Source organism: Aplidium turbinatum, chromosome 3 (assembly GCF_918807975.1).
Source record: "Aplidium turbinatum chromosome 3, kaAplTurb1.1, whole genome shotgun sequence".
NCBI classification, from domain to species: Eukaryota; Metazoa; Chordata; class Ascidiacea; order Aplousobranchia; family Polyclinidae; genus Aplidium; species Aplidium turbinatum.
In genome coordinates, this window is record NC_137474.1 from 35241912 (window position 1) to 35257201 (window position 15290).

At 38.2% G+C, this 15290-nt stretch overlaps 1 protein-coding gene across 1 annotated transcript; it reads left to right on the forward strand.

The window, feature by feature from the left end:
• The first annotated feature begins 1776 nt into the window (after nucleotides 1-1776).
• Nucleotides 1777-13862, forward strand: LOC145767195 (uncharacterized). The gene is made up of 10 exons (XM_082578970.1): nucleotides 1777-2024; nucleotides 4140-4206; nucleotides 4801-4964; nucleotides 5776-5960; nucleotides 6296-6464; nucleotides 6892-7138; nucleotides 7584-7750; nucleotides 8561-8714; nucleotides 9119-9242; nucleotides 9763-13862. The coding sequence occupies exons 1-10, from the start codon at nucleotides 1878-1880 to the stop codon at nucleotides 10388-10390; spliced, it is 2052 nt and encodes a 683-aa protein (XP_082435096.1). The 5' UTR covers nucleotides 1777-1877; the 3' UTR covers nucleotides 10391-13862.
• The last annotated feature ends 1428 nt before the right edge of the window (nucleotides 13863-15290 follow it).

Genomic DNA, 15290 nt, shown 5'->3' on the forward strand with positions numbered 1-15290 from the left:
ACGGAAAAAAGGTTGTGCTTTTTTAAATTCATACAAGGTCATCCATCGTTTTAGATTCATACAAAATTCATCCATCTGCGGTCCGTTGCGCGGGTATTTTGAACTTTTCGATTTTGGACCCAGGTTCAAGTCTGATGCTATTTGTGAGAAGATTATTTCGTTTGGTGAATGTGAAGTACAAAACTTCAGACGCATACCATACTAAAACTAGAAATTGATCCAGATTCATGGAAAGAATAAGCTAAATTCTACACAGACTGAAAACGATTTTGCATCAGCTGATGTAGCTACTCATCCTTACTTTACAGTAGGTAGGGTAACTACACTAATCTACTTCTACCCATGTAGGCCAGGGTTTAATTTCAAATTCATGAGAAATTTGCAATTTCCTGTGACCTTTTGCATAAAGCAGTCTAGAAGAATTGTAGCAACAGAACTTTAACAAGCATTACAATACCGTATCTCATTGGGCATGTCTGTAGGCTATCGATGTTGTGCTCTATGGCTATGCATTCACTGCATTATTAAAATTTATATGAAAACCTTAATGGTACGGTACATCAAATTTAAAAAAAATAGCTTTGTGAGATTATTTTAATTATTTAGCCTACTGCTCTAATCTAATTCTTAATAAATCTAGTAGCCTACTATAATAATTTGATTCTGAAGAGAGGTTAGAATCTGCCAGATAGCATTTTTAAGCAATACGTAGCCTAACAACAAGTTGCTTTATTATAAAATAACTTGCCTTCTTTTGGTGACTTTACTAGGCTACCACCTGATATTAAGAATGATACCTAACTTTTATTTCCGACAGTTTAAGTCCTTCAGCATGAGTGTCAACTTTATCAAGGAGTTTGAAACAGGTAAACACTACCTTTTCAGCAGCAAGAGACAAAACACAAAAGAATATTAACGAAATATTTCAAAGTTTCTTTATTGTTATTCAAATTCAATGACTGTTATAGGCTAGTCTTTCACTGCTTCCTGTGTGTTGTGGAATCTAGTTTCTTATGGTGTTATTTTATTCGTATGTTTTCATAGGCTACCGTATTTCTAGTAGTTTCGCATACTTGTAGAGGCTCTTGACGCAGTGCCGCTTAGATTGGAAGAATGAAGTTTCTGATTTGTTGAAGTGCTATTTTTAATTGCATGTACGTAACCTACTATTGTACGGTACTATTGACGCAAAAAGTTTTTTTTTCTCTTGTGCTTTCATAATTGGTCCAATTATACTTTCAGACTGCCTTTAATTAGTTTGATTTGTGGCTAGCAAAACTTTTTATACAGAAAAACTATTTCATCACATAGCCTATTTTATAAAAGTCATGTTTTATTTTGCTTCCATTGCAACAACGATGCAGCACAACAGACAACTGGAAGCAGCAAAGGGACATTTTAGTTTTCGAGTCAGCTGCTCCCCATTATTTTGGCATGTCATTACATGTCTTTACAGAAACACAACCGTATATCCTCTAAAGCAATATTAAACTCATGGCCTTCCAAATTTCATGCAGACATTCTCCCTTGCCATGCAGTCAAGTACGGTAGTGCATTTAACTGGTAAAGGCAATAATCCAAATTAGCAATCTGCAAATGTGATATGAGTAAAATTCCATTCATCAACCAAAAAGTGTTTTCATTTTTGTTGCCCCGTTTTCCTGTAAACCTTTCACATCAGCCAAGGGGGTGTCCTTAATTTAAAAACCTCTGTTTTGTACCATGTAATATTTGAACACTTGCTGTCATTAGATATTCTTATATTTAACAGAAATGTACAAATATGCACAGTCTGCAAATTTTGTTGTATAAATTTGTAAACTGATCTAATAAACATGTGTAATTAATTATTGAAACAAGACTTTGTTGTCAACTCAATGTCGGTCTCACATGGGATTTACTGGTCAGAAGGTGAACACAGTGAGTTTATGTCATATGTCCCTGGTGTTGATTTGCAAAAGAAGAATATTAATTCAGGCTTGAAAATAGTCAAGAATAGCAGACGAAAGATGTCTTTAAAAGAGGTAGGCCTAGGCTATATGATTTGGTAAAAAGTATTATTGTTATATTTTACATAGCTAAACATCATTGCTTTATTGTTTTTCCACTGATTTTAAAAGATTTGCATTTCTGGCATTCTTTTAAGTGTCCTGCCAAGGCACACTAGCACAGTAACATGATTGCAATAGGAACAAATAAACTAATTTTTGATCATCTTTTGAATGTCTTTATCACTACCCAGTCAGCAAAATCTGTCATATTTACATTGATTCAATGTCTGCAGGTGTTAAATCAATGTAAACATGATGGATCTTGCTGTCTGGGTAATGTGCTTAAGGCTAAACCAGAGGCTGCAAAATTTTGCTACTTTATCATTGATTTATTATCAATGTTTTGAAGTATGAATGTTATTTTGATGGTCATTGTTGGAAAATTAACATTGTCGTTAATTGTCTCTTCTAACATGTAAATAAACTTTGAGAGATGGTTAACGTAGTTTAATGGAATATCAAATATCATACCATCCAGTCACTTACATAATTGTCTAAAAGTTATACTTTTGAGACTGTTGGCAAAAATCTTTGAAAGACTGACAGATGATTTAGCACAGGGGTAGGTAGGCACTGGGCAACGCTTTTAAAACTAGGGCCAGTTAGGAAATTCAATGCTCATTAGTGACTACGTGCTAGGCTACTCAGTAATAAGTGAAAAATACATGCCTTTTATGTAAGCAGTCTGATGTGACCATAATCTATCACATCACAAAAGCTAATTTTTCCGGCCAAACTGTACTGCGTATAGCCGTATAAACATATTTATGACATTGTAGGAGTACCCAAATTGTAAAAACCTTTTTGTTCAACTTAAGAGTTTTTCTTTCATTTAAAAAAGTTTTTGATGTATCAAACTCTCTAGAAGTGAGATTACCAACAGGTGGAGCTTGGCCGATATCAGAAGTAGCCGATATATTGTATCGGCTATTTTTCGATCTATCGGCCAGCAAAAGCACACTCAAAACCAGTCATACATGCCTTTAGATTAGAAGAAACACAAATTGCTCAAACACGCATTTGAACTCTCTCGGTTTTAATTACGTGCAAGTGCAAGCGGCTGCACACAATCGATTTTTGCATGCAGCACGTGGGTATGCTTTTGAATGTCTTGTTTTGTGCACGTGGAAGGAAGGGCGCTCTTCTAGCTGCCTATTTAATTGGTGCTGTCTGGTTGTGCTTCTGTTTATCGGGCTAGTGGCGGTGACTCCAGTCTTTGTGCGAATCCTAGCAGAAACTTCTGCCGTGTTGGATTGATTTACGATTACAAAAGATGTTCTCTTCTTGGCATAAATGGTGAGAAACTATGTTTTTTGAACTACAATTTGAAACTGGAACTTTGATTATTGAGTTGAACTCAAAACAGTATTGCGTTTGGTTGAATCTTTTTTATTTGGTGTTTTTTTGTGATTAGTGTACTGTTGAGAATGATTTTTCCATTACAGTAACCAGTCCGTAAACTTTCTTGGACTGGTTTGTTGCTTAATAACTTTGTTGGTAACAAATTTTTCGTAGTTGAGATATATTATATATCGGTTGAAATATATCAGTATCAGCCTAAAAATTTCATAAATGTCGGCATCGGCCTGAAAAGGTGGTATCGGTCAAGCTCTACCAACAGGAGCTGCTCAATGCTGGGCCCAAAAGGTGGCTTTAATACAAATACAACTTAAACTTTAATACAAAATAAAACTATAACAAGTAAAATTTACACAATTAAACATTACACAAACTTATTTTATACTTTGTAGCATATCACCAAAGTCCTAAAATAGTAGCAATGCAATGAACATTGAACAATACACTATGGGACCGTATGGGTGCAGTGGAAAACAATTTGCTATTTATTTTTACTCAACATGTAGTTCACCACCTTGACCACAAAATTACTTGAAAATTATACAAAATCTGAATATTTCCCTTGGGAAAGTTATGAGAATAGTCCCGAAAGAATACACCTGTGGTTGCAAGAAATGATAAAGTAGTTTACAAACTCATTCTTTTTAATTATCTTCCTTATTATTAATTAATATTGTTTATTAATTCCTAATTTTTAATTATCTTTTTACAACTCATTATCTTCCTAAGGATGTCCAAAGACCAGAAGATAAAGTTTCAACATCCAAATCAAAGGACGCTGCTGACTCTTCTAAAAGTAAGAGGTTACCAGTATCTGCTAGATGCATCTTAGTTTAGTGCAGCAGTCTGTTGTTAAACATTACATTACTTAGCCTACCTAGTACCTATTTTAAATTGAATTGTAGCTTAGTACTGAAGATGAGCATAGTATATGTACCGCTAGCTTTTAAAATGTCCACTCAACTATGAGGTCAGTTTTTGCATTTTGTATGGTTTGTTTAAAAATAGGTTTATTTCAATCCGAGTAAAAATTCAGAGCTCAAAATAAAAAAACCAACAAAAACTTTAAGATAATAAAAGTAATTTGCGTTCTTCTGGTGACTATTTACTAGGTTACCTCCTGATGTTAAAGATGATAACTAGCTTTTGTATTTCCGACGTTTCGTCAGTCAGCACGACTGACTTTATCAAGGTGGCTAAAACAGGTTAACACAACCTGTTCATTTGGTGGAGAGTTTCCGTTACTCCTATGAGATTGCATTCCTTCTTCAATTTCACGCACAGTTATATTGTAAAAAACTTTAAGTTTAATTTTTGATTTTTAACCTGTGTAATTTAAGCTACTATTCAGATTGAATAAATGTTCCCACTTTTTTGTTTGTAACTTCAGATGTGTCCACATCGTCCAAGACCCATCGAGCATCCCTGAAAGATCTGTGTCCGGAAGACAAAACAAGAGTAGCCAACTTGGTACGCGAGCTTGCAAAGACCGGTCAAGACAAAGAAGCAATCGAAAACTTGCTTAACAATGAAAGAAAGCGATTTGATTCACAAGTAAGATGACGTAGTTACTTACTAACTGTTTATAAAATGTGTTTAGAACAAATTTATGGAGACCAGTTCCACACACAGTAATAAAAATCATGATTTGTTTTGTGTCGTATGCGACAATGTACAGTATAGTACTGCGATCACAGATGCAATGCAAGAAAACCTTCAACTGGAAGCAGCGATGGGACTGGGGACACACAATCCGAGTCAGCTGCTCCCATTGTTTTGGCATGTCATTGTCTTGTCGAGACACAGCCGTGTGCTCTGGAGCGGTGTTGAACCGACGTACGTTCTCACCACTTGGCCACACAGCCGATAAATATGACTGCAAGACAATGAGGCAATTCAGACGTAATTACTACCTTTTGTTGTAGTGTAAACAACACTACCGTACACTCTATGCCAAACTTTAGGTTTTACACAATACACATACAGTAGATGGGTTTTCGAAAGAGTTTGTTTGCCATTAACAAATTGATCACATGCCACATTTGCCAAGTTTACTTTGGTTTAGGTTGGTAGACTGGTAGTGCGCTATGCAACGCGTGATACAGAAAGACAGGAAAGACACTCTTTCAGATGTAGCGATTTTCAAGCGCAATAACACTTGCCCAAAATCCACTATGTGGTTACTTGCCGCATATTCAACAATAGATATAGTATTGCCTTGGCTACTTCATAACCTGACAGCTGACACCACAGCATAAAATATCGAGCAGTTTGAAAGAAATTAGAATGCATAGCTATAACTTTATTCTGTTCTCTATCTGGTTATCTTGAAATAAAATTTTCAAAACTTCTAACTCTCTTTCAGTTGCATGAGTTGAAGACGGACAAAAACCGAATAGAAGCGGAGCAAAAAAACATCCTTTCCCAGTTCAATGAATGCCAGAAGCTCTTGGTTTTCTACCAGAAGAAAATAGCAGACGAACAGAAGGAGGTGGCACGGGATATATCCCGACTACTTTTGGAATCTCCCCTCAGCAGGCCGAATTCTGTGTAAGTGAAGTATCCCAGTTTGCGCGGTGTTTAGGTGGCAGGTACTATGCGCAACATTCAGTGCTCGTGAAATAGCCTACGGGTCCTACACGATCTGCAGGGTTAGGGCCGCAACTGAAATATAGATTACAAGTTGTAACACTCCAGATCTTGACATACATGACATAGTAGCACTGAATATTCTACAGTAGAACGTTACGTTTTTCAATGCGGCTTTCATGTCGTGCATAAATGTGGTATTAGCGCCGCTTGTGGCAACAATTGCTTGGGTAAATTACGACTGGGTGGCAATAGTAACAGATTGTCACAGTTCACGTTGTGCTAACATTGTTCAGCGGAGTGCGAATGAAATCGAGCCCACGATATCCAGCATCCGCCACCTTAGATGACAATATAACTGTGCGTGAAATTGAAGAAGGAATGCAATCTCATAGGAGTAACGGAAACTCTCCACCAAATGCCAAGAATAATGTATCTTTAGGTCAGAGCTTCAGGCGTGTTAAGGTAAGTTTATTGCATAAACTTGTCTTGCATTGCCACTGGTTTGCTTAAATTTTGCCCCGGAGTCATATTTTGCGACCCCTAAAACCAGCTTAGTTTAGTTCGTACAAAAACAGAATGGCCAAACGTGGTCTACGTTTACGGCCTTGATCAGTTCTTAGCATGTCGTGGCACTCTATTTTCTGGAGCTAAATTATGTACCATAACGATACCTTACATGCGTCTATCCATTGGATGCCTGAATTAATTTCATGTTTTGCGATTATGGTTTAACTTTACTTAGATTTATGAGACGAATGCTAAACGTCTGCTCAATTCTTGAATAGCAAGTGCAATGATGCATGCATAGTGCGATAAGAATGTGCTTCACCGGGACTTGGTTTTATGTGGAGCATTCTAGCTCCAAAACAAAAATCTTTGGCCTATTCAGGAGAATCGGAAACTTTTGCAAAGCCCCCAACAGAGCAACCTCCCCCCTCATTTTGTTGTTGTCGGACGGGAAAAGACTCCCCGAAAAAAGGCCTACTTTTCGAACGATCCTCCAAAATTCAGACACATTGATCCTCTTGGTGCATCATCGGACACCGCAGATGCCACTTGTGATGACGAAGACATACGAAGATTCAGCACCTCCGATTCAACATCCGAGGAGTACATAAGAGGCCAGAAGGAGAAAGGTGCAGTAATTATGTTTTTGGTTTAAAGTATTGAGTTTTAAAACTACTTCAATCGCAAAGGAAAGTGCTTTGAGAAAAAGAAAATTAACGTTTTGCAAAGTTGTTGCAGGCAACGCATTGAACAATACCGAAAAGGGTTATTGTTGAAATATATTTTATATGAAAACTGTTTTGACCATTAAAATACTGTACATGTTTTAACTACCTCAATATTGTAATTTTCAAAGTTAGATCTTCAATTGCTGTAGCACTGTATATGAACCAAAGCAAATTAGTTTAAGGTTTAGCAACAACAAACAAGTAGGAATATTTTGGTTGCTAGATTTGCATAATGCATATATCTTTTGAAGTTTTTATCGAAATTTACTTTGTTTTAGTTTATTGCTGCAAAGAACAACATTTCTATCTGAAACTGTTTTCACGTGATTTTATGACCAAATTCCAGGCAAAACTGCTGCAGCAGTCAAGCAACGACGGAGAAGCTTAAGTCCCTTGGGACGACGAGAGATGCTGCTTAAGCAGAAGAAGGAACTTGAATGTCAGCAAGCCCAACTACAAAAGCTTCTTGTGGAGCAAGAAAACATACTAAAATTTCGCCAAAAAGAACTAAAAGTATGTGTTTGTTTTTCATACAAATGCGAAAGAAAATCATTAAAGCTTTTCAATTGTAACTTGGTTTTGGAAATTACGCCCGAAAAAGTTCTAACTGCACAGTAGAAAAGATACTTTATTGATTTGCTTAGTAGAATATTAGTTATTACACAGCATTGACTGATGTTTTAAATCACTGATGGTAATTAGTAAGGGCGAGACATATTTGCGCAATACATTTCCTCTGTAGCTTCATTCTTTCCAGTCGATTAGTGAAGTTGGCATTTCAATTTGTCTATATGTGTTATGGCGTGAAATTTACGTCCATACGCGTCCTTGTCATATAAAAAGGAAGAAAATGGAGGGTTTGAGTTAGTGATGACGTTACAGTTCGGGTTAGGTTATAGTCGTATGTTTCCTTTTACTATTTAAGTCATAAGGATTAGATAATGACCTCACGCTACAGTGTGATAGATTTCACGTTGTAGCATTACTTGCAGTTTTCACCCCTTGCTATTCCTACGCCCCATTGCCGCTTTTTTAATATGAATTATAATCATGTCTTTTGGTATAGCGCTATTTCCATCGCACACATGCTTTCTTTCAAAGCATTACAATGCAGACAGCGCAGGCTCAACCGTGCAGAGACGCAGCCGAGTAAAATATTACTTTGAATCTGTTCTATCGCCAACTGTCAAGCAGGAATGACATTCAATATCATTTTTAAAAAGTTTTTGGCATAACCCGACCTGACATCGAACTCCCTTCTACCGATTCGGATGCACATTGACGCGTGTGAAAGTTTAACTTGAATTTTATATCATTCCATAGAGAAGACATGATGAATACAATATGAGAAAACGTGATTTGGAACGCAGCAACAACTTCCCATCTGCAACTACCGACGGTTCAAGATACGTATCGCAATTGGGGAGTTCCCCGGGTCGATCCAACGATCCTCGCTACCCAAGCGCCTATTCCCCTGGTATGTATTAGATTTGGCTGTTTGTTGTGGGTTTTTAACTATAAATGCCCACAAGACTGAGGGACTGTGCTTTTTGGTCAGACCCCGTCCATTTTTTCTAGGATGCTTTTTTTTAAATGAGCGCTGCGTTATCTTCATCCGCTGGTAATGTTTATGAAATGACTTGGTCAACAGGTGGCGTGCGTAATCGCATGGAGATGAAAGTAAACCTGTGTTGTCAACAATTCTAGGCAGCAAATCAGTCGTTTTGTGCTTTGATGTAACGTCTGTGGACGTTGAATCAATGTAAAAAACGCCTGATTCGCTGCCTGGGAATATTATCATTTTTTTCATCAAAATAACTTCTTCACTATTAAGTTACGAAAAATCTCGAAATCGGTGTACTTCATCTAAACGATTTACAGACGTGAGTGCCATCCCCAATGGTCCCCGAAAAGACCTTTTTATGCCATCAAAGTCTTTCCTGCCTGATCAATCACGATTCGATTGCGCCCCAACTTGGCCGGAAGACTTTACACAATTGGAGGGGTAGGTAGTTTACTATTATTTGTGACAACGGTAGAAAAATAAACGTTATTATTGCCACACCACCTTGAAGTCACCAGTTAAATCTACGTTCAAAGACGATATTTGGAATAAACCTATTGGATGTGAAATTCGTTTTTTGATCATTGGTGGATTGTGAGATTCTTTATTCTCGGACTTCGAAAAGCTTATTTGAAAGCTTAATTCTGGCAGTTTCGCATACTCGTAGAGGATTTGAACCACTAGCGCATGCCCGGTCACAGATTGACAAGGTAAAGTTTCCGCTTGTGGTTGTCTGTGGGTGATTTCATCTACCAAGTGCCGCTGAATGGAGGTTTGTTTTCGAAATAGGATGCTCAAGCGCACACCCCGAGAGTCGAACCAGCGCTACTTGATTTGGCAATCCTTCGTTCAAAAATTCGCTCAATCAATTGAGCCATCACAACAAACACGAATGTGTTCTTGCTTTAAAACTGTTTTCTGCTAGTCACAACTCGTCGTCATTTGACCTTGTTTATTAAAGGGTGCAAGAATCCTTTGCGGTTGAAAACAATCAGAAGAGACCAAATGATTCCAGTTTTCAAAGCCTTGTTGGTCGCAGTCCAAATACTTTCAACACAAAGGAACCTGATGCTGTCATGGCGTCGCCGCTTTCACAAAGAAGGGGCTCATCGAGCTACTTTCCCGAGAATCCAAGCTTTGATGTCCCGTCAAATACAAATCGAAGACGACCACGTGTTTGTGATGTTTGTTACGAACAGAGTATTCACAATCTTGATGTGTCAGACTGGAATTCATTTCGGCAACCCCCGGTAAAAGAGAGCCCAAGACACCGCGAAGAAGATTCATCCGCCGGTAGTTACGTAATTCTCGGGAGCAGAAAGACGAAAAACAACACTCTGGTGGAAGAGGAATTATTGTCATCCACCTTCACAAATTCCCGTCCACCCACGCATCATAAAATGAACAACATCACTATTCTCAGCGATCTAGTGTCCTCCTCTTCTTGCTCTGAGACAATGTATCCCTTACATCCGGAACAGAATTCTTTGTCTCCTTTTGGCAGATCAAAAGATACGGATAACGATATCACCACTACCTTTGATCCAGAAGATTCTCAGTTATTAGAAGACATATTTTTTATAAATTAAAGCTCATAGATTCACCGGTGATCCTGTGTTTAAACTAGGAAGATGCCAAGCTTTACGCAAGACTCGCATATTCTAGATATCTTTCTGGTAAATCCCTGGACATTGGAATTGCTTGTGAGTTGTATAGAAGAATTCAGGGCTGTGGAGTCGGAGGGGTTTTGGCGTGTCCTGAGTCGGAGTCGTATATTTTTTTCCAGACTCCACAGCCCCGGCAGCATCACCACTATCTCTTCCTAGGCTGTGAGTATCATGCAAAGCTGTAGAGTCGGGCGAAATATATACCACTCCGGCTTCAGTGTTGTCTTGTCTTTTTTCGTATTTTTAAAATTTAGTTTCACTTTAGTTGTGATCGGAATTGAAACGGTGACTCACAAAAGCTGGCAAGAACAAACACTTCTATTTTCTGGCAAAATTTTAGAGCGCAACATAGCGAACAAGAAATAATACTTTGAAAAATGATTGGAAACAAAAAAATTATTGTTTTTACGTTTTGTATCAAGTCGCAGTCGAAACTTTTTAACGACTCCGGACACGCTAAAATCCCTCCTTCTCCACAGCCCTGATATTATGCAGTCTTGTTGCAGGATCTGGATTCTTGCGTTTAATGTAGGTAGGAAAGGTAGCTGGTATTAGTTAACATATTTTCTTGTGCATTGCACAGTGTGCACCATGCACAAGAGAATCTGGACGTACAAAGTAAAAGTAAACAGACAGTCTTATACAAATGACACTTGTTAGATTTGTAATGGTTTCTTGTTCAAATAATTCGTCAGCAAGTACAATGTAAGAAATTATGAGACCACTTGCTTTTTCTACTGTATTTTACTTTCACAGTAGTTTTTTTATTTGGTGCTTTCCAAAACAAATGAGCAAACTGTGAAATACACTACACTGGGATTTGCAACATACCAAATACAAAAAAAAAATTATGAATGTCGAATAAACTAAAAAAATTCAAGCGGTCTCGTAATTTCTGACAGCATGGCGAATAGAGTGTTTTTAAATATGTCCTGAGACAATATCTTCAAAAGCAGGCGTTAGAATGCTTTTTTTGTATGTTGATTGTTTTATCATCATCATAATCCATCGTCGGTTTGTTCCCCACTAGTGGGGGTGGCCGATTGTTTCCGCGCAGCAATTGTTTTAACCCCTTTTCTCCATTTCACCCTGTCCCTTGCATCTTCCTCCTTCAGTCCAACTTTTTTAAATTCATCCTTCACTTGTTGTTTCCACGTTCTCCTTGGACGACCGCGTTTCCTCTTCCCATCCACCTTTAGATCTAGTGCCTTTCTAAGAAAACTTCCTTCCTCCCTCCTTATCACATGTCCATACCATCTTACTCCATTTGCCCTTGCCAGTTGGTCTATGGTCTCTCTCATCTCTAGCATATCCAACAATTCTTCAGTCCTTTTTTCCCTTCTCGTTGTCACCCCACACATTGCTCTCACCATTGACCTTTCCGTTCTTCTCAGGATTGCCAGTTCACTCTCTCTCAATACCCATGTCTCGCTACCATATAGCATTGCAGGCCGCACACAGCTCCGATATACTTTTCCTTTCATCCTTAGTGAAAATTTTCTACCATGCAACATTTCCCCACATTCCCTGAACTTTGCCCAGCCCAATCTTGCCCTTGTTGTCACCGCTGCTTCACATCCACCACTTCCATTTATCCGATCACCCAGATAACAGAAGTCTGTCACTGTTTCGATGCCATGGCAGAACTCATCATCATGGCCTTCCACTTCATTCCTTCCTTTACTGCATTTCCCACAAACAAAACACTTCGCCAATCTTGTTGCAGCTCTCTTGACATTAGCACATCTTGCATGTACCCACTTTCCACATTCCTTGCATTGCATTGAATTTCTCATCACTCTCTTGCCACATATTCCACAGGGATCTACTTTGTTCTCAACAACTGTTCCTTCTGCTCCACTCACCATCACTTTTGTTTTTTCAAGATTCACCTTCATACCCTTGGTTTCAAATGCTTCTTTCCATTTCTCAAACTTTCTCTCCAGTCCCTCCATACTATTACTTGTCAAGACCAGGTCGTCTGCATACAAAATTTCACTCAATAAGCCCTCCCTCACTCCTTCAGTTACAACGTCAACCACAATAGCAAATATCAGAGGTGACAAAACTTTATATTCTTTATATTCTTGTGATTTTGTGAAAAGTAAATGATGCACCAGAATAGCCTAAACATGTTGCTGAAAATTTGTTTCAAATCTTTGTAGTTGAAATGTTAACAGTCGTGGTTTGAAAATCTTAAGTTTTATCATTAGGGATCTAAATACTCTCTTGCTCATAATCCAACACCCGAAGGATAGCTTTTGCCTAATTGCGGATCGTTACCCCCTTGGCCTGAAAAGCAATATCTAAATATGCCCGGTGTGATCGGTCCATGCCCTTTGTCTTTCTTTTTAATCCAGTTCGGCTTTTAATTGTCGTAACGTTTATTTGGATGTTCTCATTAATGCACACCGTACGTTGCTTGTCACACTGGAAATTTTTTTATGCTTGTTTGGTGTACATTTTGTTACAAAAAGAACCTGTGCCAAATAAAAAAGCTTGGTAGCCACATTTATGTCATAAACTCATAGGGGAAGCTTCAATTGAGAAGAGTTAATGACAATTTATCGATACAACAGTGATTCAAACTTTTTTTGTTTGGCACTACCTCAAAGTCACCAACCCGTTGTTCTAGCATCTCCTCTAAAATGAATGAAAAGTAACCATCGCCTACAATTCAGAATGTGGATTCAAACCCCACACAAAGTTACAGCATGTTACTTCTTTTTAGAACAAATCTTGATAATCCAAGTTCTTCCTGGGAAGAGATCTCGCATCTCATAATGGTGCGATCACCCCTGGTTAAGAATCTCTGCTTTATAATATCCTCAAATGATTGAGTCTTTCAATTTTGTACCCGATTAACTACATGACGGCGCAATTACCTTTTACTAATCCTCATTGCTCTACAGTTTACACACAAAAAAGCACAAACGGCATCATTTTAGTCTTTCGTTGGATGCGCTGTCATAAACCAGTCGTCTATTAGAGACGCCGTCTTGACTCGTCATGTGAATCCAAATACAACTTTTGTGGTCAATGTAGAGGCCAGTCCAGTTTGTTTTTATTGCTAACCACCGCAATGAAAATCAATATATGCCAAACTTAACAAAAGTCTTGAAAAAGCTAGAAGCGACTAAACGCGAACTTCATATTGTGCTTGGAGCCTTGGACAACAAGTAAAAATATATAGGCACGATCGCAACAACTTTAGGCATATCGGTCTACACACAGTTCATGCCAAAGTTTTAGCTTTAAATTTGGCTGGAGGCCGATCTGTTAAGCTTGATAGCGGTCTGAGTAGTACAGTTCCGCAGACTTTGATAAATGTGGCCTTTGTGTATATTTCGTGAGATGTTTGTGCTATGTTTATTGTTCATCATAAAAATGTTGTACTAGATTTTGGCACTGGTGTTGGATATCCGAAAAGCTTCTGGTAACGGAAAATATTGTTATTTTTTAAAAGTGAAATCAGAAGGAGTTTTTCAGTAATCACACTTCGACAATTTTTATCAAAAATATCATTTCAAAGAAATATAAAGTACATTTAGCCTAAAGTTTAAAATTAAAACTTTATTGGTCCTCCAGCCATTATTAAGTTACAGTTTTTCACTTTGGGCAAGGTCTGTGTAGGCTATATAGGTGGCCATGGTGTAGCAGGCTCGTATCGGCTTTGACAACGCTCTTTCCCCGAGGGCGTCACGCGATATCTGAACAGTTTCTTGTCTTTTGGGGAAATGTATCTTGTTTCCGTTCAAGATGTTACAACCTCATCTGAACAAAATCAGTCCTTTTTACAGCGATTCAACGTTGCTCATAGAAAATTTGTTCAAAATCAAATCTCTTCGAAACAGATATATTTCTTTCCACCCATATTCTCTGTTTTTGTGTAGGATTAACTGTCTTTTTGAAGAGTTCCATTGCGAAATCCATACATTTTCGCTTCCACATGCTCGAACAGAACTCATTAAGCGCTGTGTAAAAGCAAAGAAAAGGATTAGTCTTCGGCAATGCAGTTTGCATTGTTTACTAAGTGTGATTCTGTGTTGTGTTTTCCTCATCTAATGGAACAGGAAACAACTGGACCCTTTAATACATTTTTTACTTTATTGTTCTGACTCTAAAACCGAGAAGGCGATCTCCCGAATCCCAAAAATCCGACACTTGCATGACAAATGTTACGAATGGGCTTTTTGCTGACGTTTGTCACCGCTGTGCAAAGCCAGCAGCAAAAGTTTCCGTTTTTACGTCGTTTCAAGGGCTAACGCTGTAAAAAGATAACTCAGCTGGCTGGGGAGCTCCAGCCATTGTGGTCGTGGTATGGTGTGACCCAGCAGGCAGAAGTTACAGTTTTACTATACGTTGTAACATCAGGCTACGTTGAAGCAACGCACTTAGGCTGCCTCCGCCTCTGGATACAGGTCAAACCGCAGATGTTTCATTTTACTGTTCCTTACACACCGTTTCATTTTTTGCATCGTTTTAACGTCTCATATTGTTTTTTTGACGTGATTTGTTGCTTTTCCAAGTCGTGGGTCGAACAAAAACAATTTCCAGATGACAACTTTCCGAAGTCATTTCTCAGAAGAAAGGTGGTATCCACTGATTGCTGCAGGCATTTTGCAAAACCACTCTGCAATTGGTTCAGTTGTTCATGAATTCGTGAAGACAACGGAATAGAAGTTAGACACTCAAGTGAAGGCGCTTTTTAGACCATGTCTATGCCACGTAGATTCAAATTTTCACGTATATTCTATAATCTCAGAATTAAATAATAAAGGCAAGTGGCGAATCGGATTTATGTATCTCTACTGGACAATTT

Excerpts from the sequence above, each read along its gene's own strand:
- LOC145767195 (XM_082578970.1), top strand. The coding sequence starts at position 1,878 with ATGTCGGTCTCACATGGGATTTACTGGTCAGAAGGTGAACACAGTGAG. Across the intron at positions 4,207-4,800 it reads CGCTGCTGACTCTTCTAAAA|ATGTGTCCACATCGTCCAAG; the intron begins GTAAGAGGTTAC and ends TTGTAACTTCAG. Across the intron at positions 6,465-6,891 it reads AGAGCTTCAGGCGTGTTAAG|GAGAATCGGAAACTTTTGCA; the intron begins GTAAGTTTATTG and ends TGGCCTATTCAG.